The sequence below is a fragment of the Mauremys mutica genome, chromosome 1, assembly GCF_020497125.1.
Source record: "Mauremys mutica isolate MM-2020 ecotype Southern chromosome 1, ASM2049712v1, whole genome shotgun sequence".
NCBI classification, from domain to species: Eukaryota; Metazoa; Chordata; order Testudines; family Geoemydidae; genus Mauremys; species Mauremys mutica.
In genome coordinates, this window is record NC_059072.1 from 137,256,439 (window position 1) to 137,282,320 (window position 25,882).

At 47.9% G+C, this 25,882-nt stretch overlaps 2 protein-coding genes across 5 annotated transcripts in view; one reads left to right on the forward strand and one right to left on the reverse strand.

Moving 5' to 3' along the window:
* Positions 1-3,518: 3,518 nt before the first annotated feature.
* On the forward strand, positions 3,519-9,226 carry LOC123344599 (C3a anaphylatoxin chemotactic receptor-like). Of its 2 annotated transcripts, none has more exons than XM_044980999.1 (2): positions 3,519-3,549; positions 7,601-9,226. In XM_044980999.1, the coding sequence occupies exon 2, from the start codon at positions 7,613-7,615 to the stop codon at positions 8,795-8,797; it is 1,185 nt and encodes a 394-aa protein (XP_044836934.1). In that variant the 5' UTR covers positions 3,519-3,549; positions 7,601-7,612; the 3' UTR covers positions 8,798-9,226. The 2 variants fall into 2 exon arrangements, with proteins under 2 accessions (XP_044836934.1, XP_044836925.1); XM_044980990.1 differs by lacking the exon at positions 3,519-3,549 and adding an exon at positions 4,527-4,604.
* Positions 9,227-14,132: 4,906 nt separating this feature from the next.
* Positions 14,133-25,882, reverse strand: part of FOXJ2 (forkhead box J2) — a 34,952-nt gene continuing 23,202 nt past the window's right edge. For 2 of the 3 annotated variants that reach the window (XM_044997704.1, XM_044997695.1), the window contains exons 4-11: positions 24,688-24,756; positions 24,183-24,323; positions 23,511-23,709; positions 18,786-19,115; positions 17,505-17,606; positions 16,762-16,962; positions 16,025-16,123; positions 14,133-15,444 (exon numbers count right to left, since the gene is read on the reverse strand). In XM_044997704.1, the coding sequence (XP_044853639.1) occupies positions 15,356-15,444; positions 16,025-16,123; positions 16,762-16,962; positions 17,505-17,606; positions 18,786-19,115; positions 23,511-23,709; positions 24,183-24,323; positions 24,688-24,756 (1,230 nt within the window). In that variant the 3' untranslated portion in view covers positions 14,133-15,355. The remainder of the gene's footprint in view (positions 15,445-16,024; positions 16,124-16,761; positions 16,963-17,504; positions 17,607-18,785; positions 19,116-23,510; positions 23,710-24,182; positions 24,324-24,687; positions 24,757-25,882) is intronic. The other variant, XM_044997713.1, reaches the window with a different exon arrangement.

Below are 25,882 nucleotides of genomic sequence, written 5' to 3' on the forward strand. Positions count from 1 at the left end.
CCACTCCTCTTGGTAATGCTCAAGGATGAACACCCACACTTAAAACAACAAAAAACAGTACCCCCCACTCCCCATCAAATCCAAGACTGTCCATCTTCCTGACAAAGATCTAATTGGTTAATCTCAACAGCAAATTATATAGTGATGCTAAATTATCTCCCCCACCCTTGGCAATGTTGAGTCCTCATGATTGTTTGCTTCCAACTTGGTTCCCCTCACCAATAAACAGGGGCTAGGGGGCTACAAAACAGAAAGAGGAAACAAGAAGTTTGACAGAACAGAGCCACGCTAGAAACAGGGGGACAGCCAGGGGACACAGCTCGGGGAAGGGCAGCTCAACACTCATTCCTGCTTCAACAGCTCTTCTTCCTGCTTTGCAAGTGCTCACACAGAGTCTGGATTTCGGGATGTGCCAACTCTTCACCCTCTCTCTCCAGATGACCTGTGAGGGGGTCTGACCCATCCTCCCCATTCCTCCCTCTGGCTGTGCAGTTTAAATATCTGACCCACACCTCCTGTCCTGTCATCTATGCTTCTGAAACATAACAACTGTGACGCCTCACACCTCTTCACCTGGGGCAGGGGGGACTCCAATCTCTAACCTACAAGTCCCCAAATCTCCCTCAGCTCTGAGCAGTGGCTTCTTCTTTCCATCCTTGGTTCGCTCCCCAAATGGGAACCACCAACTGGGTATTAATGCAGACAAAACTCCCTTTCCTTGCATCCTTACACCACAGGCAAGGACAGTCTCCAAAGAAATTAATGGGGGGAATAACTAACTGAACAAGAACTGAGGGGGTAGGAGGAGTGCTTCCTAATTTGCATGTGTCTTCTTTGGAGATGCAAATAAAAGCCTCACTGCATACTTTTAGGGAAGATGATGGGGGGAGGAGGGGAAATGGTGACATTAAAAGCCCCGGGAATGCTATTTGATGTGCTGTACCCGATCCCCCCCCCAATGCTGGTGCAAAACACACCTGCTGAGCTTCCCCTACTTGACAGGTGGGCTTCACATTCCCAGAGACTGCAAAAGTCAGCATAGAAAACAGGTCAGGTTCCCTCTGATCTCCTCACAAATGGCAGTGTTCTCTGAATCCCAAATGCATCTGTGCTTGAAATTCTCCTTTTTCTGCACTCAGAGCCTCCCTCTCCCAGCTCGGCCCAAATCCCAGCTGTAGCTCACCCCCCACAGAGATTCTGCTTTCTTTATCTTCAGGGTCTTCCCTCCTCCTCTTGCCCTCCCTTGCTGGTGTGAGAATGATCACGGAGCTAAAATCACCCCTCCAATGTCCCTTTGAGCCCCTGACCTTTACAACATTTACGAAACAACATAATTACAGGCTCCCAGAGTTCACTAGGCTCTCTCAATCTGGCAGCCAATACAACAGATTCACCGGCAGGGAAGGATAGTAAAATGCAAAATGAAGGAGGCAGAGAAAGATGCTCTTGAGGTTTCAGCCTTCCGAGGTCTTGTTATGGCACCAGGTAGCCATCTCTCCACCCTCCGCCCCACACAGGGCACCATGCAATGTGGGGATGCCGATCTGATGTGTCCGAGGCCAGTGGGGGAGGACCATGCTCGATTACTGATAATAATAATAATAATATTGAACAAAAGAAAATAAAGAAGGTAAAACAGGATGCAAGGAAGGATTATCTTCAGCAGCATCTTGCGGTGTCTTCTCTGTGCCAGAGAGAGAATATATATCTACATACAGGCAAGGCAGGGAGGCATGGGCAGCTGGACCTGTGACCTTTCACTCCATGCCCCCCTATCCTCCCAGGTCCCTCACAAGGGACGGGCTCTCGAGTCTGTAACACGCTAGGTGATCAAGTCCCAGTCAAAATCGTCAGGGATTTCCTCACTGGTGCCTGGAGGAGGGACTGGAGGCCGGGGGACCAGATGGTGAGCTGAGTGGAGGGGGAGGAGGGAGAGAAGGGGAAATAGATGGTTAGAGGAGAAGTCAAGCTCTGTCCTACTTGGTTCTTGGGAACAATAAAAAGGGAAGGACTCAGGTGGTGTGAACTTCCCCACAGCAGTGACCTGCCGGGACACATTCCCCCTCAGGCAGCACACGTTGCCACCCCAGGGCAATATCCTATCAGTGTCCAGATTGGGAGTAGGCGGTTGTGACGGTGCAGGACTCACCCCTGCAGCACCTCCTGCTGGTCTCTCAGGGAATTAGTGCATCCAGCCTCCAGAGCACCCTCTGTCAGCCGGTGTCCCTCTGCTGCTTGGCCCCTGTGTCCCTCCCAGGACCCCAGTGCCCCTTTAACTGGGTGCTGCCCCCTGGCAGTACCCCCACAAGCTGAGTTTCCCCCTCCCAGGGGAACCCCCACCCACTATCCCTGCCTTGCCTCAGTCATGGGCTACTGCCAGTCACCAACTAGCCCCCATTCACTGGGGCAGACTGCAGTATAAGCCACTCATCACAGGCAAAGGGGTTTGGACCTGCTGCCTCTGGCTACCTGTGGGCTGCCCCTGCAACCCAGTACCTAATAGGCCTTACCAGGCCTCAGCATGGGGCTTTCCTAGGCTGGAGCTTCCCAGGTCCCTTGGCCTTTCCCCAGCCCTGCTCCGCTCCAGATACCTGGTTAACCTCCCTGCAGCCAGGCCCATCTCTCTCTATGAACACGGAGAGAGGCTGTTGAGCACCTGGCTCCCAGCTTCTTATATAGGGCCAGCTGAGGTCTGATTGGGGCATGGCCCAGCTGCGGCTGCTTCCCCAGTCAGCCTAGTAGCTGCTTTCCCTGCCACAGCCCTCTCTCAGGGCTGTTTTAAGCCCTTCAGGGCAGGAGTGGGGTAACCACCCTGCTACAGGGGTCATGTGGTCTAAGAGTAACTGCAGCAATGGGAGCTTCCCCATGAGCTGCCCTCAACAGTGTTCAGTCAGCATCTAACTAAGGCCTAAGGAGTCTGTCAACATGAGCTCCCTCACAGCAGTGCCCAGTGAGCACCCAGCTATGGGAAAGGGGTGTGAATGGGAATGAGATGTGGGGGTGAGAGGAATTGGACAACTGAACTTGCTCTCACCAGTGCCGTGGCAGTGTCCCGCTGTGGGACCTCCTGCAGTCTAGGCTCCCTCAGCCCTACTCCAGCTGTCTGACAGCAGTCCTGGGCTCCCCCCCACAGTTCTGCCAATGCCCCTCAGTCCTGCCCTGCAGCCCCCCTGTTTCTTCATGACTGGCCCTCTCACATATAAAGAAATAAGTTCATATCCGTTTCCTCTGATTGCTTCAGAACAGAAAAGAACATCACTGAAAAGAGATGCAAATTCATTTTCTTCCACTTCTGCTGGGGAAAGGATACAGAGCTTTATAAAGCTCATTATACTTTTATTTTCTCTTTTATGTAATTAATTTATGGTGATGGGGAGGGAGCTGTTAGGAAACAACACATTTATATCCACAAAAGGGGAAATGAGGGTGCAGTGTGGTGATATGGGGAGACCCCCTCATCTTTCCCAAGATATGCGCTAAGATGTGTGCTTCAATTCCCTTGGCTGCAAATCAAGGATCCGGTCTGGCTTGAGTGAAAGTCACTGGAAGGTACTAAAGGTATTTTTTATGCACTGGCTATTGTCATTAGAACCTCATATGCCACTGAGTTACAGACAGACAGACAGAACTTGCACTGAGGTGAATGTAAAGTTTTGCACAGACAAACAGAAATACTGTTGAGTTGAAAGTAAGGCCCCACTGTGCTTGGCCAATTATTCTGTGTAATGTCTCACTGCATGATATTATTGAGGTAAAAAGCAGAGTAAAAGTAACAAGATTTGACACCTACATGAATCAGAAAGCTGTAGTATTTTCAGTGATGCTACCTACGGTAAAAATGGCTGAGGCTCATGCTTCAGGGTGAAATCTGATCATCAGCTTGTGGTTGAGAAGAAATTTCCTTGCAGCGAGGTGCATTATAGGGTTCTGTGTCTTCTTTATGAGACATCTGGCACTGGCCTCTATTGGACATGATATTCCAAATTAGATGGACCAGGTTAACAGGAGTTAGAATATAAGATTAGATGGATGCAGTATGCATGAGACAGGATACACAACCAGATGGATCAATGTTCTGATCTGCTACAACAGGAAGTGGGATACTAGACAAAATAGACCAGTAATGTGATATGGTCTAACAAGCTATGGGATACTGAACTAGATGGAGCAATGATCTGTGTTATCATGGCAAGAGACAAGAGACAAAATCTACTGCTTTGATCTCATGCAGTGAGTCAAATTTTCTTATGAAAACTTTGATTTCCTATACGCATATCTATGCTCCCTAATAACTTCTAGGTCTGCTTACTCTTCCATTCCTTCTTGTTGTAAGCACCATACTTGTCCACATGCCACTGTTGCATTATCTCAGCAGCAGCAGGCCAGATGTTTCACAGCTCATGTTATTTGATTACAGAAGTGACTCATTCTTCTCCTTCCGCTTGGTTGCAAAAAAAAATTAAGATAACAGGGTTAAAAAAAGTCAGTTCCTAAACTGACCATATAAGTTGTTCTTTGGTGACTCCAGAGCCAGTGCTTAAGACAAGAGCTATGATCAGAGTGGTTCTTGCTCGCCAGTGAATTGAGGAATCTGCTGTACCGGGGTATGTACAGAAGACAGACAGCATTCTGTCTTTCTGTTCTGCAATTTCTCCATATTGCTCTTTCCCTCCATCTGTCACTCTTAAAGCATCTCTCTCTCCCTGTCTTTGTAGTCATTTGTTACTTCCTTCATGCCTTCTTAAAGCATCTCTCTCTCCCTATGCCGCTCTCTTTTAGGGATCTAGAAAACATTGGGATTCATCCAGCTCCCTGTCTTGGGGCAGGATTGATTTCAGTTTGTATAAAGCATCTTCTTTTGACTATCCACTGTATATATTCTGAGAGGCAGCTTGGTTCAGTGGCCAGGGCAGCGTTCTGTCTTGGCTCTCTCTGTGTGTGTATCAGCGAAGGAGGTTATTCCATAGCAGCACCCCCTCAGGAAGGATAAGAGACCTGCTAGTACAATAAGCAGGACAGGGATGATCTTTAGCTGGAATAATAATGGTCTGTGATTTGGAGTTGAAGGAGCAGGCGTTTAGCCTCAGCCCTCCAAGGAGAGTGTGGTTTATACAGTAACTTTGACTCCTGCCTGCAGAACTGGGATTTGTTACAACTTGATGAGGAATAGTGAGACCTGGATTCTAGTTCATCTGTGTCACTGACTCCATGAGGGACCTGGGGATGTCATTTAAAGTGCATTTCTGCTCTGAAAAGTGGCATTGTGAGTCCCACATTGACCATCTCTCTCAAGGACTTATATATGTATGTATCAAATCCACTCAGGTGACAAGTAAAATAATGTCCTTTTGCTTTAACTCCCAGTACAACAAACTTGGGGCTTCTCTTCACGTACAGTGCCACAGGGCCGCAGTAGCACCAGTGCAGCTGAGCCACTGCAGTGCTTATTGAGGATGCTCCTATGCCAATGGGAGAGCTTCTCCTCCCTGCGTAGTTAATCCATCTCCCCACGAGGCAGCAGATATGTTGGTGGGAGAAGCTTTCCTATCGATGTAGCGCAGTCCACTCGGAGGACTAGGTCTATATAAATACGTCACTCAGGCCTGTGGATTTTTCACACCCCTGAGCGATGCAGTTATATAGATATAGGTCTGTAGTGTTCCAGGATCTTGGAATGCCTTGTTCCAGGATCTTGGAATGCACATCTCAAATCAGTCCAAAATGCTACTCTTCCTGAGCAGTCTCTCTGAGCACATCACCCACCACCCCTTTGTTTCCTTCTTCACTGTATCAAACACAAACTGCCAGTCTTTACTTTGAAGGCAGCTTAGCCCTCCCTTACCAAGCCTTCATTAGGCATTTTCCTCAAGCACCTTCATGCTTTCAGCTATGCTGCCCCTTATCCTGGGAGCAGCTCCCCCATCACAATCCACAGCATCCCTTCTTAAAACTCACCTCTGATCTCACCTAAAGATCTCTTGACAATGAGTAGGCAGCTGACGTGGTAAGACTGCTGTTTATGTTAATCATTATTTCATTGTTTACCTTGTCCTCCCCTCCTTGGTGTTTCATCCATCTTTTGTCCCATTGAATATTACAGACTGTAAACTCTTTGGGGCAGGGCCTGTTTGATTTTTATTGTGTGTGTTCAGTGCCTGACTGGAGCCTAGTTGCTAGTGTACCAGAAATTTATAATGATGATGATAATAATAATAATAATAATAACAACAACAGAATCACGCTGGGTTCCCTCCTTCTCATGCTTTACCAGCAATAATGATGATGTTGTATGCTGAATTAGACCCTGTGCAACTTCACTATCTTCCGATCATGCCCTCAGTGATACTTCTGCAACCTGATTCTCTTTATGGGTCTGGCATCCGTCTAACTGCCTGGAACTTGTGAACAATTCTGTTAATGCACAGGAAGAAATAGAATGAAGCTCCCTCTCACTGAGCTATCTTGGCTCTGCTAGGGGAACACGAGTGAAAAGCAGTCAAAACTATTTTAGTCAATTCAAGTGAGTAAATCTGGTTCTGAACACATCCAAGGGTTGAGGGAGAGGTGTTGTTTTTACATTGCCACTTGTAAGAGTAAAACTGTACTTTAATCTCTCCGTGCCTCTTTCTTCATCTGGAGATAATCACAGAATCATAGGATTGGAAGGGACCTCGAGAGGTCATCTAGTCCAGACTGCTGCAATCATGGCAGGACTAAGTGCCATCTAATGACACTTTCTGATGTATGTAGAGGTCTCTGAGATCTATTAAGTCCTGTTATTACTCCATATTCCAATTTCTCCTCTTCTCTCAATAACTCTCTTTATTTACCTCTCTTTTTCTAGCCATCTATTTCTTACTCTTCATTCTGTCTCTCTCCTTCCTTGGAATAGTCGGGGTTGGGGAATGCTCAGGATTAAGCTGCATTGGCTAGGAAAGCAAGGGAGAAGGAAGATTTACACAAGACTTTTGCTGACAACGTTCTCTTCTGTATGGAATTGCTGACTCCACGGTTCTAGTTGTTACATCATGGAAACAGTTGCAAATCAGAGGCTCATGGGAATACAAAAATTGCTTTCAAGGCATAAACCTCACCACTCAAGAGAGAGGAAACCACTTCTATTTTAAAGGAAAGAGGAACTAAGACTGAGTTTTTCCAATAAAAGAGAGAATTATATATATTTTATAGAGAGTTAAAAGGAGATGAGGAGGGACAGCTGGAATTAGGGTAATGGAGAGTGTAAATAAAAGATAATCTCTACTAAGGATAGTGCTGGTATTAAAGGCGATTTTGGACATAGGGGAAGCTAAGTGCACCCACCCTTACACCGTGGTACTATGACCACTTCTAGTGGCTAGACCACATAGAGATGTAGGATTTTGCAACAGTCTTTGCACTAGTACAGCCAGGTCTTCCTGCTCAGGCAGTAGTGGGGACTTGTGCTTTCATATTTATAGCTTCTAGGTTCAATCCCGACTGCTGACAACCCACACAAGGATGTTTGGATACATACAGAAAGTGTAATCTGGGCACGTACAGCTGGCAGTGGGGTGTGTTAATGGTGTTCATAGCAAATGATCTTCTATTTTTTTCCCACCAGTATCTAAAGACTATGTCTCTGCTCCCGCGGAGTAACAGCACATACAAGCCAAGTGATGGTGCCACACTACAGTATGCACCAGAAATCATTGGTTCCTTAATTATCTTCATTCTCACCTTTATCCTGGGCCTCCTGGGCAACGGCTTGGTGATCTGGGTGGCTGGCCTGAAAATGAAGCGGACCGTGAACACTGTGTGGTTCCTGCACCTTGCCATCGCCGACTTCCTGTGCTGCATGTCTCTGCCATTCTCCATCATTCACCTGATCCTCCATGAGTACTGGCCATATGGCCACTTCCTCTGCAAGGTTATCCCATCGGCCATCATCCTCAACATGTTTGCCAGCGTCTTCCTCCTCACTGCCATCAGCATTGACCGGTGCCTGATGGTGATGAAGCCAGTTTGGTGTCAGAACCACCGTAACGTGAGACTTGCATCACTGATGTGCGGTTGTATCTGGCTCTTGGCCTTCATTATGTGTTGTCCTGCATTCCTCTACCGTGAGACCATCAAAGATGAATTTGACAAAACTGTTTGTAATTATCAATTTGGAGATGATAGGGATTATGAGGATTATATGGATTATGGGAATGATTCAGCCATGAGCTCTGGCATATCCCAAGATGAATATTCTGGTGGTTTCTCCAGCACTGATAATCCTGGCACCTTTTACAATGATACTATCTTTTTCGGGAACTTGAATGATTACTTCAACATCAGTCGGCCAACCACCCTACTGACCATCAGTATTACCAGGATTGTCTTTGGCTTCCTCCTTCCCTTTAGCATAATGGCAGTTTGCTACATCCTTATAGTCATCAAGATGCGTAGAGCCCAATTTACCAAACCCCGTGGTAAGACCCTGCGAGTGATCCTGGTTGTGGTGGTTGCCTTCTTTGTCTGTTGGGCTCCATTCCATGCAGTTGGGGCACTGTCTCTCCTAGCTATGCCAGGCACTGGATTTAGGAAGGCAGTGACACTGTGGGACCACCTCTCTACAGCACTGGCCTATGCGAACAGCTGCATCAATCCTTTGCTCTACGTATTTGTGGGGCGGGACTTCAGGCAGAAGGCACGCCAATCAGTGCAGGGCATCTTGGAGGGCGCCTTCAGCGAGGAAATTACACGCTCCACTTCCTACTCACGGGACAGGACCAAGACTTCAGCAGACAGGGATATCAGCAGCAACACCCTCTAAAATGGGGCTTCTAGACAGCACTGCCAGGGTGGAGGGGAGGGCAGGGGACATTTGCAGTTTCCATGGCAGTGACTTTTTGCTTTAGGACAGCAGAGCCTGAACAATGAGTTTGACAATAATCTGTATGGGATGCCCATGGGGACTGGGGCAGTTCCGAGCAGGCCAACCTCCCATTTAATAGCCTCCTGAAGAGAGGAGAGTTAGACATGCCAAAAACAGGAATCTTCTGATGAGACATACAAGGGAGGCAGAGAGCCCCCTATTTGAGAGAGAGAAGTGCACTTGTGAGAAGATGTGTGGTGGGATTATGTAGTTACTCCTTTGACATTACTAAATAAGAATGTGGTTGCAGAATATCTATGTACTACATTTATTGAGCATGTATCATCTGTACCTGCTAAATTACAGGGAGAAGTTACTTCGACATTTCTCCTTGGAATTTGTCATTATACCTTTCTCCACCCTTAACTCTGCTTCAGCTGGGACCCTGAACTTTTTTCACAGCAGTGCCCAGCAGGAGTGTCCTCTGGGAATTCTAGTTTTCCTCACAACAGTGCATTGTAGCAGACATCCCCTACCTGCTCATCAGCATTGGAAGCTGCCTTTCAGGCCAGTATTCCTAGGGTCTTTCAGTTTCAGTTAACCATGGCCTTCCTCCCTACTATTCCTGTCCCCAAAGGGCCACTTCTCTTATTTTCATGGCAGCTCAAGGAGAGTTTCTACATTGCAGCTAATACATCACTGCACAGAATCAGTAACTGGGGCATAAGGGGCAATTTTCTGAAAAACAAACCTCATGCTGTGGACATGGGTTCATTAGAAATAGGACCCTCCTTTATGGCTTTAGAAGGTCCCCTTGATATTACAGCCTGAGATACAGTGATGAGGCAATTGAGGTAGGTCCCACCAATCATGGAGATGTCCCCACTGCATCTAAAGCTGCTGGATACCCAAGTAATCAGCGGAGCGACTGCCATCCAGCAGGTAACCCTGAGCAGGCTGGAGCTGAGTCAACCCTTCTGTAAAATTTCAGAAGTGAGATGGCTTGGAAGGTGGTGTGCCTGAATTCAAACTGTATGCTTCTAGTAGACACGAGAAAGGACTGAGAGATGTGGAAGGAAGAGGCCACACAGAAACACACAGTGCTATACTCACGTACACAAACAGCCTGTTGTTTCCTTCAGTGCAAAATAGAGATGGGCCAAAGCCACTGTTCTGATCAGATATAAACTTCCCCGATGCTTAGAGTATTCCAAATCTAGAATTCGACTAGACGTGCAAAGTAAAAGATGCATATGGAAAAGTTTTAAAGCAAGGGAGCACTATCTATACACATGGACACTACCCTGACTCCCACGTCTCTGAGAGTAAATAAATGCTGCATCAAACAATGCTGACATCATGGTAGGGGTCTACTATACACCACAGAGCAGGAAGTGGGGTGGATGAGGCACTTTTAGAACCCATAACAGAAATATCCAAAACATGAAAGTTTGTAGCAATGGGGGATTTTAACTACCCTGATATTTGTTGGGAAAGTGACACAGCAAACCACAAAATTCCCATAAGTCTTGGAATGTATTGGGACATCTTTTTGTTTCAGAAAGTGGAACAAGTAACAAGTGGGGCAGCTACTTTAGCCTTGATTCTGACTAACAGGGAGGAAATTGTTGCAAATCTGAAGGTAGAAGGCAAACTGGGTGAAAGTGATCATGATATGCAAGATTTCATGATTCAAAGGAAAGGAAGAAGTGAACCAATGGACTTCCAAAAAGCAGCCCTTAACTAACTCAGAGAACTAGTAGGTAGGGTCCCCTGGAAAAAAAAAATCTAAGGGAAAAAGGAGTTCAGCAGAGTTGCCAATTTCTTAGAGACAATATTAAAGGTACAACTGCAAATTATCCTGATGGAAGGAAATACAGGAAGAATAGTAAGAGGCCAATATTGCTCCATCAGGAGCTTTTTAATGACCTGAAAACCAAAAAAGAATCCTACAAAGAGTGGAAATGTGGATAAATAGATACGGATGAATGCAAAAGAATAGCACAAGCATGTAGGAACCAAATAAAAAAAGCTAAGGCACAAAATTAATTACACCCAGCAAGGGACATAAAAGGCAAAATGAAAAGGTACTACAAATGTATTAGGAGCAAGGGAAAGGTTAAAGAAAGTATAAATCCACTACTTAGTGGAGAAGGAGAGCTTATAACTGAGACATCAAGAAGTCAGAGGTGTTCAATGCCTATTTTACTTCAGTCTTCACTAATAATGTTAAGTGTAAGACAATGTTTAAGACAATTAATATTAATAACAAGGAGCAAGGAACACAAGCCAGAATAGGGAAAGAACACATTAAAAATTATTTAGGTAAATTAGCTGTATTCAAGTCAGAAGGGCCTCACAAAATTCAAATTAGGGTATTTAAGGAACTAGTTGAAGCAATCTCTGAACTGCTAGCAATTATCTTTGAGAACTCATGGAGGGCAGGTGAGGTCCCAGAGAGCTGGAGAAGGGCAAACATAATACTTATATTTAAAAAGAGGGACAAAAAGGACTCAGGAGATTATAGACCAGTTAGCCTAACTTCAATATCTGGAAAGATACTGGAACAGATTATTAAACAATAAATTTGTGAGCACCTAGTGGATAATAGGGTGGTAAGCAACAGCCAACATGGATTTGCCAAGAACAAATCATGCCAAACCAACCTAGTTACCTTATTTGACACTGTTATTAGCCTAGTGAATGGGGGGCAAGGGAGGGATAGCAGTAGACGTGATATATCTTGACTTTAGTAAGGTTTTGACACGTGTTGTGACATTCTCATAAGCAAACTAGGGAAATGTGGTCTAGATTAAGTCACTATAAGACAGATGCACAAGTGGTTGAAACACTGAACTCACTCAAGGAGTTATCAATGGTTTGCTGTCAAAATGGTGAAGGAGGGGGAGAGCATCTCATGGGTACCAACTGGGGTCAGTCCTGGGTTTGGTGCTATTCAATATTTTCATTAATGGCTTGGATAATAGAGAGTGTACTTATGAATTTTGCAGATGACATCAAGCTGGGAGGGATTGCAAAGATGTTAGAGGACAGGATTAGAATCCAAAATGACCATAACAAATTGTAGAATTGGTCTGAATTCAACAAAATAAAATTCAAGAAGCTAAATGCAAAGTACTTCATTTAAGAAAGAAAAATCAAATGCACACCTACAAAAATGGGAATAACTGGCTACATGGTAGTACTGTAGAAAAGGATCTGGAGTTATAGTGGATCACAAATTGCATATGAGCCAACAATGTGAAGGCTAATGTTCTAGCGTGTATTAACATGAGTGCTGTATTTAAGACACAGGAGGTAACTGTCCCATTCTACTCAGCCCTAGTAAGGTCTCAAGTGGAGTACTGTGTTCAGTTTTGGGCATCACCGTTTAACTACTAACTGTGGTATGTAACCTATTGCTTAAATCAGCCTCTGTACCAGATGACTGGAGGAAATCTAATGTGAAGTCCTTTTAAAGAACTGGCATAAGAGGTGATCCTGAACACTACAGGCTGGTAAGCCTAACTTCAGTACCAGGCAAACTGGTTGAAACTATAGTAAAGAACAGAATTACCAAACACAGAGATGAACATGATAGGTGGGGGAAAAGAGAAATCCTGCCTCATCGATCTACTAGAATTCTTGGAAGGGGTCAACAAGCACATGGACAAGGGTGATCCAGTGCCTATAGTTTACTTGGGCTCTCAGAAAGCCTTTGATAAAGTCCCACACCAAAGTCTCTTAAGCAAAGTAAGTAGTCATGAGATAAGAGGGAAGGTCCTCTCATGGATCAGTAACTGGTTAAAAGACAGGAAACAGTGTAAGGAATAAATGATCAGTTTTCACAGCGGAGAGAGGTAATAGTGGGGTCCCCCCAGCATCTCTGGTGGGACCAGTTCTCGTCAACATATTGATAAATGATCTAGAAAAAGGATAAACAGTATGATTGCAAGGTTTGCAGGCGATACAAAAATCACACAAGACAGTTAATTCCAAAGCTGACTGCAAAGGGTTACAAAGGGATCTCATAAAACCGGGTGACTAGGCAACAAAAGGGCAGATGAATTTCACCTGACCAGCCGCCACTGAAAAATAACTCAACACCAGCACCAAAAGGGTTAAACCATAAACATTCACTTTTTGTTTTTATTAAGAAAGCATGCACAAAAATAAACTCGTGAGGCCACACCCCCTCTCCTCTCTCTTTGACACAAAGCATCATGGGCCACACCACAGTGCAAGGGTGTGCAAGGGACTCCTCTCACTTGCAGGCTGATCTCCGTTGACTGCATCCCTTCACTCCTGACAGGCTATGTCACCAGCTTGCAGTGCAGTTCCAGTGCGAAGCCCTTTGACTCCATGTGTCCAATCCGATGCCATCTTGCCCACAAATGATGCACGGTAATTCAGGGGTGGGGGGCGAGGCTAATTTGCACACTGACCGGCATATATTTACATATGCAAATGAGGCGCAACTGAATATGCAAACAAGGCAAATGAATATGCAAGTGAGGAGCACTTGACTACGCAAAGGAGCCATCTTGGTTTGTTTTCAGGGTTCTCTGAAAGGCCAAGCGGCCTCCTGAACAACTTCCACAGGCCCGGCTCTTGGGAACATCCCCTGCAAAGCACTGAGTGGCACCTGGAGGGAGGTGATCTCTGCAGCTCCGTGCCACAGAAACCCAACCGAACATGACTACCTAGTCTTATCATTCCCATCCTCGGCAGCAGAGAGAACTGCTGGCTAACTCCATGCTGAACTCGGCTCTGGGATTCCCCACTCCCCTTGAGAATGCTCAGAGATGACCACCCCCACTTAAAAAAAAAACAACAACAAAAAACAGTACCCCCCACCCCCCGTCAAATCCAAGACTGTCCCGACAAAGATCCAATTGGTTTATCTCAACAGCAAATTATATAGCGATGCTAAATTATCTCCCCCACCCTTGGCATGTTGAGTCCCCATGATGGTTTGCTTCCAACTTGGTTCCCCTCACCAATAAACAGGGGCTAGGGGGCTACAAAACAGAAAGAGGAAACAAGAGGTTTGACAGAACAGAGCCACGCTAGAAACAGGGGGACAGCCAGGGGACACAGCTGGGGAAAGGGCAGCTCAACTCTCATTTCTGCTTCAACAGCTCTCCTTCCCATCTCCCCCATTCCTCCCTTTGGCTGTGCAGTTTAAATATCTGACCCACACCTCCTGTCCTGTCATCTATGCTTCTGAAACGTAACAACTGTGAAGCCTCACACCTCTTCAACTGGGGCTGGGGGAAAGGGAGCGACGGGGGGGGGGGGGGGGGCGATTCCAATCTCTAACCTACAAGTCCCCAAATCTCCCTCAGTTCTGAGCAGTGGCTTCTTCTTTCCATCCTTGGTTCACTCCCCAAATGGGAACCACCAACCGGGTATTAATGCAGACAAGACTCCCTTTGCTTGCATCCTTACACCACAGGCAAGGACAGTCTCCAAAGAAATTAATGGGGGGAATAACTAACTGAACAAGAACTGAGGGAGTAGGAGGAGTGCTTCCTAATGTGCAGGTGTCTTCTTTGGAGATGCAAATAAAAGCCTCACTGCATATCTATAGGGACAGTTGGGGGGAAGGGGGAATGGTGATGTTAAAAGCCCCGGGGAATGCTATTTGATGTGCTGTACCTGATCCCTCCAATGCTGGTGCAAAACACACCTGCTGAGCTTCCCCTACTTGACAGGTGGGCTTCACATTCCCAGAGACTGCAAAAGTCAGCATAGAAAACAGGTCAGGTTCCCTCTGATCTCCTCACAAATGGCAGTGTTCTCTGAATCCCAAATGCATCTGTGCTTGAAATTCTCCTTTTTCTGCACTCAGAGCCTCCCTCTCCCAGCTCGGCCCAAATCCCAGCTGTAGCTCACCCCCCACAGAGATTCTGCTTTCTTTATCTTCAGGGTCTTCCCTCTTCCTCTTGCCGTCCCTTGCTGGTGTGAGAATGATCACGGAGCTAAAATCACCCCTCCAATGTCCCTTTGAGCCCCTGACCTTTACAACATTTATGAAACAACATAATTACAGGCTCCCAGGGTCCACTAGGCTCTCTCACTCCGGTAGCCAATACAACAGATTCACCAGCAAAGAGGGATTGTAAAACCAAAATGAGGGAGGCAGAGAAAGATGCTCTTGAGGTTTCGGCCTTCCAAGGTCTTGTCATGGCATCAGGGAGCCATCTCTCCACCCTCCGCCCCACACAGGGCACCACACAATGTGGGGATGCCGATCTGATGTGGGGGAGGGCCGTGCTCGATTACTGATAATAATAATAATGAACAAAAGAAAAAAAGAAGGTAAAACAGGACGCAAGGAAGGATTATCTTCGGCAGCATCTTGCGGTGTCTTCTCTGGCGCAGAGAGAGAATATATATCTATATACAGGCAAGGCAGGGAGGCATGGGCAGCTGGACCTGCGACCTTTCACCCCATGCCTCCCTTCCCTCCCAGGTCCCTCACAAGGGACGGCCTCTCGAGTCTGTAACACGCTAGGTGATCAAGTCCCAGTCGAAATCGTCAGGGATTTCCTCATTGGCGCCTTGAGGAGGGACTGGAGGCCGGGGGACCAGATGGTGAGCTGAGTGGAGGGGGAGGAGGAGGGAGAGAAGGGGAAATAGATGGTTAGAGGAGAAGTCAAGCTCTGTCCTACTTGGTTCTTGGGAACAATAAAAGGGGAAGGACTCAGGTGGTGTGAACTTCCCCACAGCAGTGACCTGCCGGGACACATTCCCCCTCAGGCAGCATACGTTGCCACCCTGAGGCAGTGTTTTAAGCCCTTCAGGGCAGGAGTAGGGTAACCACCCTGTTACAGGGGTCATGTGGTCTAAGGGTAACTGCAGCAATGGGAGCTTCCTCACGAGCTGCCCTCAACAGTGTTCAGTCAGCATCTAACTAAGGCCTAAGGAGTCTGTCAACATGAGCTCCCTCACAGCAGTGCCCAGTGAGCACCCAGCTATGGGAAAGGGGTGGGAATGGGAATGAGATGGGGGGTGAGAGGAGTCAAGCAACTGAGTTTGCTGTCCCCTGCTGGTGGACCTCCTGCAGTCTAGGCTCCCTCAGCCCTACTCCAGCTCTCTGACAGCAGAGGGGAAAGGCCCTGCTAGCATGTGCTGCTGGACGGTGGGCGTCATATTACACGTCATCATTTCACCCCTTACCTGGGCGATTATACCCTGGATTGTCCTGGGTGGAAATCTGGTACATAGGAGATGGCCCGGAGAAGAGATGGGGAGGCTGAGGCTGACCATAAGAGTTCACTGCCAAAGGAAAGGGAAAAGAACCATGAGTGATCCCCTCACCCAGCTCGCTTGGCACTGACTGGGCTTCGCAGCTCAGCCGCAGAACAGACTGACTGACACACGCCAGGGAGAATCAGGAGGTGTTCAATGGACAGGCCCTGACAATGCGTTACAGCTCAGCCACAGTACCGAAACGATATTGTTATTCTACTGGGTTAAAGTGGGGAATTTTGTCCTATCGCCCCCCTCCCTAGCCATGTCCCAACTCGGGTCAAAATCAAGCTGCTGCAATCCATGATCTCTCTACACTGCTCTTGTCTGCTCCTCATAGAGCGTCATCCTACTCTCTCTCCTACCACATTATCTTCAATGCAGGGGAGAGCGTCTTCTTCTCTCCAGTGCTTAATTTGTGCCAAGGCTGGTCAGGGCTGAGCCCCGGCACCTCTTTCATTACAAATTAAGCACTGGGTGGGACACAGTCTGTATGAAACAGACTGCCAAAGACTGAGTGTTTTTGAGCAGCGTAGCACTGGGCTGTTCAGTGCCATGGTGCTTAGCATGGTGACAAGGTGTCCACCACCTCTACACAACTGGGAATCTGCATCATCCATTTGCATGGCATCCTGGGTCCCCCTCCTGCCCACCCTGCTGTGTACCTTGGTTCATGGACTGCTCCTGCTTGCCACTATTCAGGGCGCAAGAATCAGAGATTCGGGGGGGCTGCTGAGGGCCCCCCAGGTGAGGGAGCTGACCAGTCTGGGTGAGAAAGTGATTGAGGGAGTCGCAGAGGTTGGCAATGTGGTGCTGATCCAGGGTCCAGTTCTTCCGCTCAGCCTGGCGCAGGCTCTCCATCAGCTCTGCAAGGCCAATGGGGGGGAATGAAATCCAGTTACTTCATGCACATTGCTCCCTCCCCTTGTCTAATCCCTAACCCTATGGGTATTCCCCCGGGAATCCTCCTTTCCTCACACTCAGGGGCTCACCATTTCCTTTCTCACAGCTGTATCTCCTCATAAAGTCCCTTTCTTTACACTCAGGGCTTCCCCACCCCATGCGTGCCTCTAATCTCTGCTGTGCACTCTCTGGGAAGCTCCCTTTTTCTAGTCGCAGCATATTATCTCTGACACATGAGTGGGACAAGCAGCAGAAGGGACTGGGAAGTCATCCATCTATCTTCTAGCTGCCCCATCCACACTGTATCTGAGGGCCCCAAAAACCTTGAATGGATTTCTCCTCCCCACAATCCATGAGGCAGGGCAATGCTATTATCTCCATTGTACAGATGGGAACTGAGGCCCAGAGAAGCTGAGTGACTTGCCCACTTTCTGTGTGAGGCAGAGCAGGGAATTGAACCTGGGTCTCTCACTGGGCCAAGCAAGAGATGGGATCTCCCACTGACCTGAGAATTGGGAGTGTTCAATGCTAGACCAGTTCAGCCGGTTCACCATCTTGAAGCTTTCCTTCAGGGAGTCAATGTTGGAGCACCACTCAGGGGGGAATGCTGAAAAGCCAGGCAGACAAGACATTACAAAGGAGTAACCCCCCTCCTCTTCCACCAGAACCAGGTTTACAATCGCACCAGTGGCGCCAGTCCCAGCCACAAAAAGGGGCCTTGGCCCAGCCCACTCCACTTGCGCTGCACCCTCAGCTGCTGGCTCCTCTCCACCTCTGGCCACTGCTCACTCCTCTCGGCCGGCCAACGGCTGAGTGCTCCTCTCCAGCCCCAGTGACTGCCTGCCAGTGGGAGGAGGTCTGTGTGTATTGGGGTGCTGGGCAGTGGGAGGAGGTCTGTGTGTATTGGGGCGCTGGGCAGTGGGAGGAGGTCTGTGTGTATTGGGGCGCTGGGCAGTGGGGGGAGGTCTCTGGGCAGTACTATGTAGTTGCGGTGGTGGGGCTGTGGGGAAGGACACTGGGCAGTGGTGGGCGGGGGAGATCAGTATATATTGGGGCACTAGGGAGTGGAGGTTCTGTGCAGGGTGCTGTGCATTTGTGGTGGGGGGTGGCGTGGGCATAGTGGGTCTGGGGGGCGCTGGGCATAGGGAGTCAGGAGGCGTTGGGTGGGTGAGGGGGGTTGTGGCGTAGCATGGGCCTGCCCCGGAGGGGAAGGGGCAGGCTGGCAACACAGGGCCGGGCAGGCCAGTGTGCATCTGGCGACTACTGGTTTGTAAACAGTGCCCTCGCACTGGGATGGGCAGAGCAGGACCGCCTCTGCCATGCCATGTCCCATTTCCCTGGGCCAGCCCCTCGCTCAGGAACCAACCTCCCCTCGCCATGCTCCATTGCGGCCCACAAATATGTTTGGCGCCGGGCCCACAAAAAGTTAATCCGACCCTGTCTCCCCACATGTAATACAAAATAAACAGAACCTGGCCCTGTCCATTACTTGCCAAAAGACCCTAAATCTGCACTGGACAGGAATTCAGCTTCCCTGGTCATTCAGTACTCAACTCCCCCCTCATTTCTGCACCCCATGCCTTGTGGGGCTGGATCCCCCTCTGCTGGAGGCGGAAGGGGAATGGAGTTTCCAAGTTCACTCAGACCCGAGTTTCAGCCTCTCCCCACCCTTTGTATCTCATCTTCTGTAGTGCATGGGTGCTGCTGTGAGGGAGCTCACCACTGAACCCCACACTATCCCAGCCCCCTCTGCCCCCAGCAGCTCCCTTCATTGCCTGCAGCTCACCAAAGCCAGCGTTGTTGATTGAAGCCTGTGACTGCTGCTGCTGCTGGTGCTGCTGGTGTTGGTGCTGCTGGTGCTGTGGGTGGGTGTGCGGGTGGTGCTGCTGGTGCTGGTGGTACCCTCCATGCTGCATCGGGGGTGGGTGCATGGACATCACAGGTGGGGGACCATAGCCATCGCCACCCTGCTGCTTGCCCCCCTGGGGTGGACAGCCCTCTGGGCTTGCGGTGTGGAGTGGGGGAGCAGCCCCCACTGATGAGGGGCCCTGCTGCTGCTGGTACATGTAGTAGTTGTGATTGGAGGGCTGCATGTCGCCAAGGAGAGAAGAGAAACCTGCATGGAGAGGGTAACAGGAGTTAAGAAATGTGGGTAAGGTGGCTGCCAAGCTCAAACACCTGCCTGTGTGTGACCTCATTCTACTTTCCCTAAAACTCAGCACATGACCCAGGCCTTTCCATAGTCTAAGTCAGTGGCTCTCAAACTGTTGTACTGGTGATCCCTTTCACACAGCAAGCCTCTGAGTGTGACCCCCCCCACCCCCATATAAATTAAAAACACTTTTTTATATATTTTAACACCATTATAAATGCTGGAGGCAAAGTGGGATTTGGGATGGAGGTTGACAGCTCATGACCCTCCATGTAATAACCTTGTGACCCCCTGAGGGGTCCCAACCCCCAGTCTGAGAACCCCTGGTCTAAGTAATGGCCACGTTTTTATTTAATGCAGTTTTACCAAAATTGAACTCATTCTCCTGAAATATCACATACGTGTGGTTCTGCTAGAGGAGACCGTGTTGCACAAAGCTGAAGCTAGACAAGACATTTAGATGATGTGAGTGTTGACATGAGAGATTTGGTTCCTTTTCCCTCCCGAGTTTCCTTTTGTGGGTGTGGTATGGTTTTTGTTGTTGTTGTTATTGCATTTGTAGCTCAAAAGCACTTGGGCTAGAAACTTTGCCACTTCTCTAATGTAAATAACTAGAGGGTTGCACACTTTGTTGTTTCTGTCGGCGGAGTGCATTGCACACATCAGAGCAGGGGTCGGCAACCTTTCGGAAGTGGTGTGCCGAGTTTTCATTTAGTCGCTCTCATTTAAGGTTTCGCGTGCTAGTCATACATTTTAATGTTTTTAGAAGGTCTCTTTCTATAAGTCTATAACACATAACTAAACTATTGTTGTATGTAAAGTAAATAATGTTTTTAAAATGTTTAAGAAGCTTAATTTAAAATTAAATTAAAATGCAGAGCCCCCCGGACCGGTGGCCAGGACCTGGGCCGTGTGAGTGCCACTGAAAATCAGCTCGCGTGCTGCCATAGGTTGCCTACCCCTGCATCAGAGGCTTCTTGCCTTCCTCTATGCCCTCCATAAACTCCCTGTGTGCCACACTCCCATCTCCTCTATTTCAGGACTCTGCAACCCTTCCACACCATTCCCCATGCCAGGGGGCTCTGTGTACCCCCATGCCTCACCTAGAGCACCAGTTTTGGTCCAAGACGGGAGGGATAGCTCAGTGCTTTGAGCATTGGCCTGCTAAACCCAGGGTTGTGAGTTCAGCCCTTGAGGGGGCCACTTAGGGATCTGGGGCAAAATCAGTACTTGGTCCTGCTAGTGAAGGCAGGGGGCTAGACTTGATGACCTTCTGGGGTCCCTTCCAGTTCTATGAGATAAGTATATTTCCATATATTATTATTGTCTCCTCCCCACAATATCACTGTTTCCCATCCCCTCCCCGCATGCTAGGGGCTCTGTATTTCAACCATGGCCCTCGGTTCTCCCCCACACTAGAGTTCCCCATCCCCCCCCCCCCCCAAGAATTCTGTGTGAACCCTCATTCTCGCCCCTCCCCCCCCACAACCCATTCTCATTTCTTTTCTTTCTGTGTGGGACATGTGATTCAAGGTGTCAACATTTTAAAACTGTATTGGAAAGAAGGGAAGAGCTGAGGTGGGGATATTGTTTTGCAGGAAGGTATTAGTAACTGTCATCATCTTGTCCTTTGATCTCTAGACAATTACAGAGGTGGCTGAAACTGCTGGATCTGCTAACCAGACACCAGAGGCTCTACATGGCTGCCATTTTCTCCTTTTGGTTTTCCAGTCTTCACCAAAATCTACAGGGTTCTGCCCATTAATGCCTAGAACATTCCCTGAAATCTTGCAATTGATTAGATGCAGCATTCAAATGTATTGTGCTGCTGACAAACATCCCAACACAGAAATGCCTGCCATCAAGCTGAATGTGAGATCTTGCTTTGGTTGGCCAACAAGCAAAAAACCCCCAACCCCATCTCAATTTCTCAGGCTTCTTTAGGACACTGTAAAAGTCGCAATAAAAGGGCACATGCTCACTTGGTTTTGCCTTCAGAGGTCACCTTCAAGTCACTGCTACAAAGGAATAACCTCCATTTTTTTGGTCTGGGTTTTCTAATACTACTCTAGCAGCTTTCATCCTAAAGTGCGCTACAGAGTTATATACAAGGGTCACTCTCACACTGCTGAAATGCAGCTGCCTCTGGGGAGAAGGCAGCAACTGTTTAACAGCCACACAACAAAGAAGAAGAAGAGACCAAAAACTGCCTTCATCTGAAGCTGTGAAAGGAATTTAGGACAGCACAAATATTTACCACGCAGTACTTTGGCATGGAGAATGGAGATAACACTCCTAGTCAAGATTTTCAAAACTGGCTGCCAAAAGTTAGGCTATGTCCATAGCTCGCCACCTAAATAAGGGGCCTAATTTTCAGAAGAGCTGAGCACTCAGAAACTTCCACTGATTTCAAAAACCCTAACTTGAGTGAAAGAGGAGCTTAGTCTCCCTGGCTGGTTCAATTCTTTGGCTCTCAGCTAAGATTGCCAGGGAGGGATTAGCTAGTTTTGGCGATGATGGGAACAGAATGGAGAACAGGCAGACAAGTCACATGCACCACAATTGTTTTCAGTCAGTATCAACAGGACCTGAATTTGAGCAATCTAAACGAAAGGCCCAGTATACCACTGCCAAACCCCCGAGCTATCCATTCCCCGCAATGGGGCTCCTAAATCGATCATCAAAAGTAGGCTTTGGTTTTACATCTTAACCAACAACAGCACCTCTGTGAGCACAGCACCCCTAGCGCTGAGGTCAGTGCTGACTCAGAGGGGAAAGCACCCCAGCTGAGTCACCAGCACCACTTCTTGCAGCACCATGAGTTTCCCTTTGGTGTCCAAATACTGACAAAACCTGACGCTGCTTAGCTTATGAGAGCTGCTGGGCTCCCAACAGTTTAGGGGCTGGACTTTTTGTACAGCACCTAGCACAATGGGGCCTTCCTCTATGACTAGGGCTTGTTGGTGTTAGGGTAATACAAATAATAAATCATTATTATTGTTGTCACAGAAGAGTTGTGACCCACTGAAGTCCTTCTGCTTGTAGGTTTGTTTGATCCTGCTAGAGTAGCAGAGTTTGACCTCAGTGTGGAAAGACTGACTGACTGAAAGTTGAGTGATTATTGATATATGGTAGGTCCTGGTTTAATAATATTGCTCTACCCATACCAGATTGATCTTTTCAAGGATGTCTCGCTTAAATATAGGGACAGCAAGCTGAAATTGTTCAAGGTTTTCTGCATCCCCTATTCTTGTCGCAAGTGTGACACTGCCCTCTGGTGGCTGTTCCCTGAATCACAGAATCCAGAGGAATTCAAGATGAGAATGGATTAGTAGGCTGTATCTTGTCCACTCCACCCTATCCCTTACCCTACAGTTATTCTCTAGGGCTTTGTCCAGTCCTACTTTTAAGTGACCCAAGTGATGGGAACTTGCACCCCTTCCTTTGAAGAGACCCTTCCACTGCCTAATTTCATCCCATTACTTCTAGTTTATGCCAAATAACTGTCGGTCTCCTGCGATTTACAACCAGACAATACTTGCACCTTTAGATGGTAATTCATGACCTCAGACCTCCACATATTTATCTTTTCAAGCCTTTCTTCACAAGCTGATCCCTCTAGCCCTTTAGGATTTTTTCTTGTTCCTTTTGATTCAACATCATATATGTTTAAAAATCATTGTTAGTTCTACAGAAAGAGAGAGAAGGGCTGACAGTAGGGTGACCAGATGTCCTGATTTTATAGGGACAGTCCTGATTTTTGGGTCTTTTTCTTATATAGCTTCTATTACCTCCCATCCCCATCCCAATTTTTCACACTTGCTGTCTGGTCACCCTAGCTGACAGCCTGAGAAAGGAGAATTTCTGGACTACACATTGTGTGTGTGAGGGGAGGAGCTAGAGCAGGGGTCAGCAACCTTTCAGCAGTGGTGTGCCAAGTCTTCATTTATTCACACTAATTTAAGGTTTCACGTACCGGTAATACATTTTAACATTTTAGAAGGTCTCTTTCTATAAGTCTATAATATATAACTAAACTATTGTTGTATGTAAAGTAAATAATGTTTTTTAAATGTTTAAGAAGCTTCATTTAAAATTAAAATAAAACGCAAGAGCCCCTGGGACCGGTGGCCAGGACCCGGGCAGTGTGAGTGCCACTGAAAATCAGCTCGTGTGCCGCCTTTGGCACGCATGCCATAGGTTGCCTAACCCTGAGCTAGAGCATTTGAAAACAGGGGAACCCTCTTTTCACATGCTGCTAGAAGGAGGAAGTGACTGAGAGATGCCGGGAGGGGCACCACGAGGGGATATCACAGGGTCACACATACAATGCGCCAGGCGTCTAGGTCTGATACTCACCGTGCTGGGAAGAGGACGATTTCTCCAGCATGGATTTGTAGAGGTTTCGGAAAGACCAGCTCAGGTCCTGGAAGTTGATCTCAGAATAGGAGAACTTGAAGTCGTGGTTAGTACTGTAGAGCGGGGGTGGCACATCTGCCCCTTCACGGCCCTGCCCTCCCGCCACAGTGGCTGCCACATCCACGGGCCCTGTGCCCTGCTAAAGACCAGACAATAGTATGGAAAAAATATCTATATAGATTGTTGGCTTTGTAACTTCAGGAATTTGAGGGGGAAGATAGGAGGTTGCTCCCAGAAAAAGAACACCCAGCAAATCCCATATCACCTGTCTGTCTCCCCCTCAAAATCCTCGCAACTCTCCTACCAGAATGGGGGACTCCATCCTCCTCTCCCTCCCAAGAACATACTAGCTCCAGCCCATCCTCAAGCCACTTCACACCCTAATGGCTTTATCCCTGCCCCGTCTGCTCCTTTCCCCTGTTCCACTTCCTCCCTACTTCCCTGCTGGTCACTGATCTCCCCTCTTCAGCCCCTCTTTCGCCCATTGTTTCCATTCTTCCCTATGGCCCTCCCCATCACTGATTTACTCTTCCATCTATGCCACCCTGTCCCCCTTTCTCCCTTACCCCGTCTCCCACTTTGCTCATCTCCGCCCCCTCCTCTGCCACTCACCTGACTGTAGCTGGCAATGGGTGTGGTGCTCTGCAGTGATAGCTGAGGGGTAGCCTCAGGGGGCAGAGAGGCTTCTGTGCTGACTGGGACAGCCCCCCGTGGGCTCTTACTCGCCTCTTGTTCTGGGGAGTCCTGTGATAACTATGAGCAGGAGGAGACAAGAAAAGAGGAAATCAGAAACAGACAGAGAAGGGAAGCTGCAGATGAGAAGCCAGCTCCCACATTGTACAAGCTTCTGCTAGGAAAGCGAGGTACTGGCTGTAGTGGAAGAACATTCAAGAGGACAAAGCCGCTCTTCAGACAGGACTAGATGGTGCTATTGGGTGACAGCAATGGAAGCCACATGGTGGGGACAAGAGGAGAATTCAGACTCCATGTTAACCTCCCTACAGACACGTCCTGTTCCCCCACCAGGACCCCAAGCTGGTCCTGGAAAGACCCACTTCTGGAGTAAGAGCAGAGTTCGGCCCTCCCCCATCTGCTCCCGGAAAAGAATCACACTCACATCATCGTCTGGAGGGTGCCGCCTCTTGCGGGAGATATCTGGACAGGAATCTATTGTCCAGTAAGAACCCTGGAAAGAAAACCCAATGGTGAGAGGAACTCCCTGCTGCAGGATGTTACTGAGACCCACAGCGCACAACATCAACTAACATATTAATTGTCAGGGCCATCAATGTCCATGCTACAGCGCATGAGCTAATGCCAGCTGGGCATCAGGAAGATGTTTTCCTCCTGTAGTATAGGACTGCACAGTGAAGTACATTGCTATTGTGGGAGTTTTATGCCTTCCTCTGAAGCTCCAGGTGCCAGCTACCTTGAGAGACAGGTCAAGAGAAAACATAAACGAAGGGTCTGATCCAGCATGGCAGGAGATGGCCTGGCCTAGCACACCCTTTATGCCAGCACACCCCATCAATGTCCTCTGCCTTTCATGGAATTTCTTTGTTAGGAATAAGAGTATAGACCAATTAAGCTATTTTTAATGATCAGAGTGGGGAAGATGACCTAAAAGCATGTTTGCTAGGAAATTTCTGAAGACCCAGTTCCGACTGTGGTTTGGTGCTTGGCTGGCTGCTCATGGTCTAACTGATAATATATGTGGGGTTGGGAAGGAATCTTCCCCCAGGTCAGATTGCGGTTTTTTCACTTTCCTCTGCAGCATGTGGGTACAGGTCACTTGCCAGGATTATCTGGGTATATCTCACTCATTTCAATGCCACTGCAGGGCCATGGGGCTCTTGTGCACCTCAGTCCCTTCTATTCTCTGCCTGTGGTGCACACTGGTTTGGTCTCATTCCGATTGCTGGATTTAGCACGCAGGTATTAGTGGCCTCTGATACACAGGTGGTCAGACTAGTTGAGCTGGAGGCCCCTTCTGGCCTTAAACTCTAGGACTGTTACTAACCTCTGATTGTGATTTAGATTGATCATTACGGAGGCAGGACATGGTGGCCTTAGAAGTGACGGCCAACGCGTACACTAGCATGCAGTCAGTCAGGGTTTACTGAAACAGGGCATTATAACTAACTGAGCCTTATGAGTTGTGATCCCCAAAATAATGATTCTGTATTACCTAGATACCTAAGTGATGTCAACTGAGCACCCAGTCCCTTAAAGGTGATCTGCAATGAAAAAAAGAATCTAGGCTTGGGCCCTTTTCTGAAGCATTATAATATAGAAAAAAGACTCATGAGGTT

Coding starts and splice junctions, on each gene's coding strand:
- LOC123344599 (XM_044980999.1), top strand. CDS start 7,613: ATGTCTCTGCTCCCGCGGAGTAACAGCACATACAAGCCAAGTGATGGT.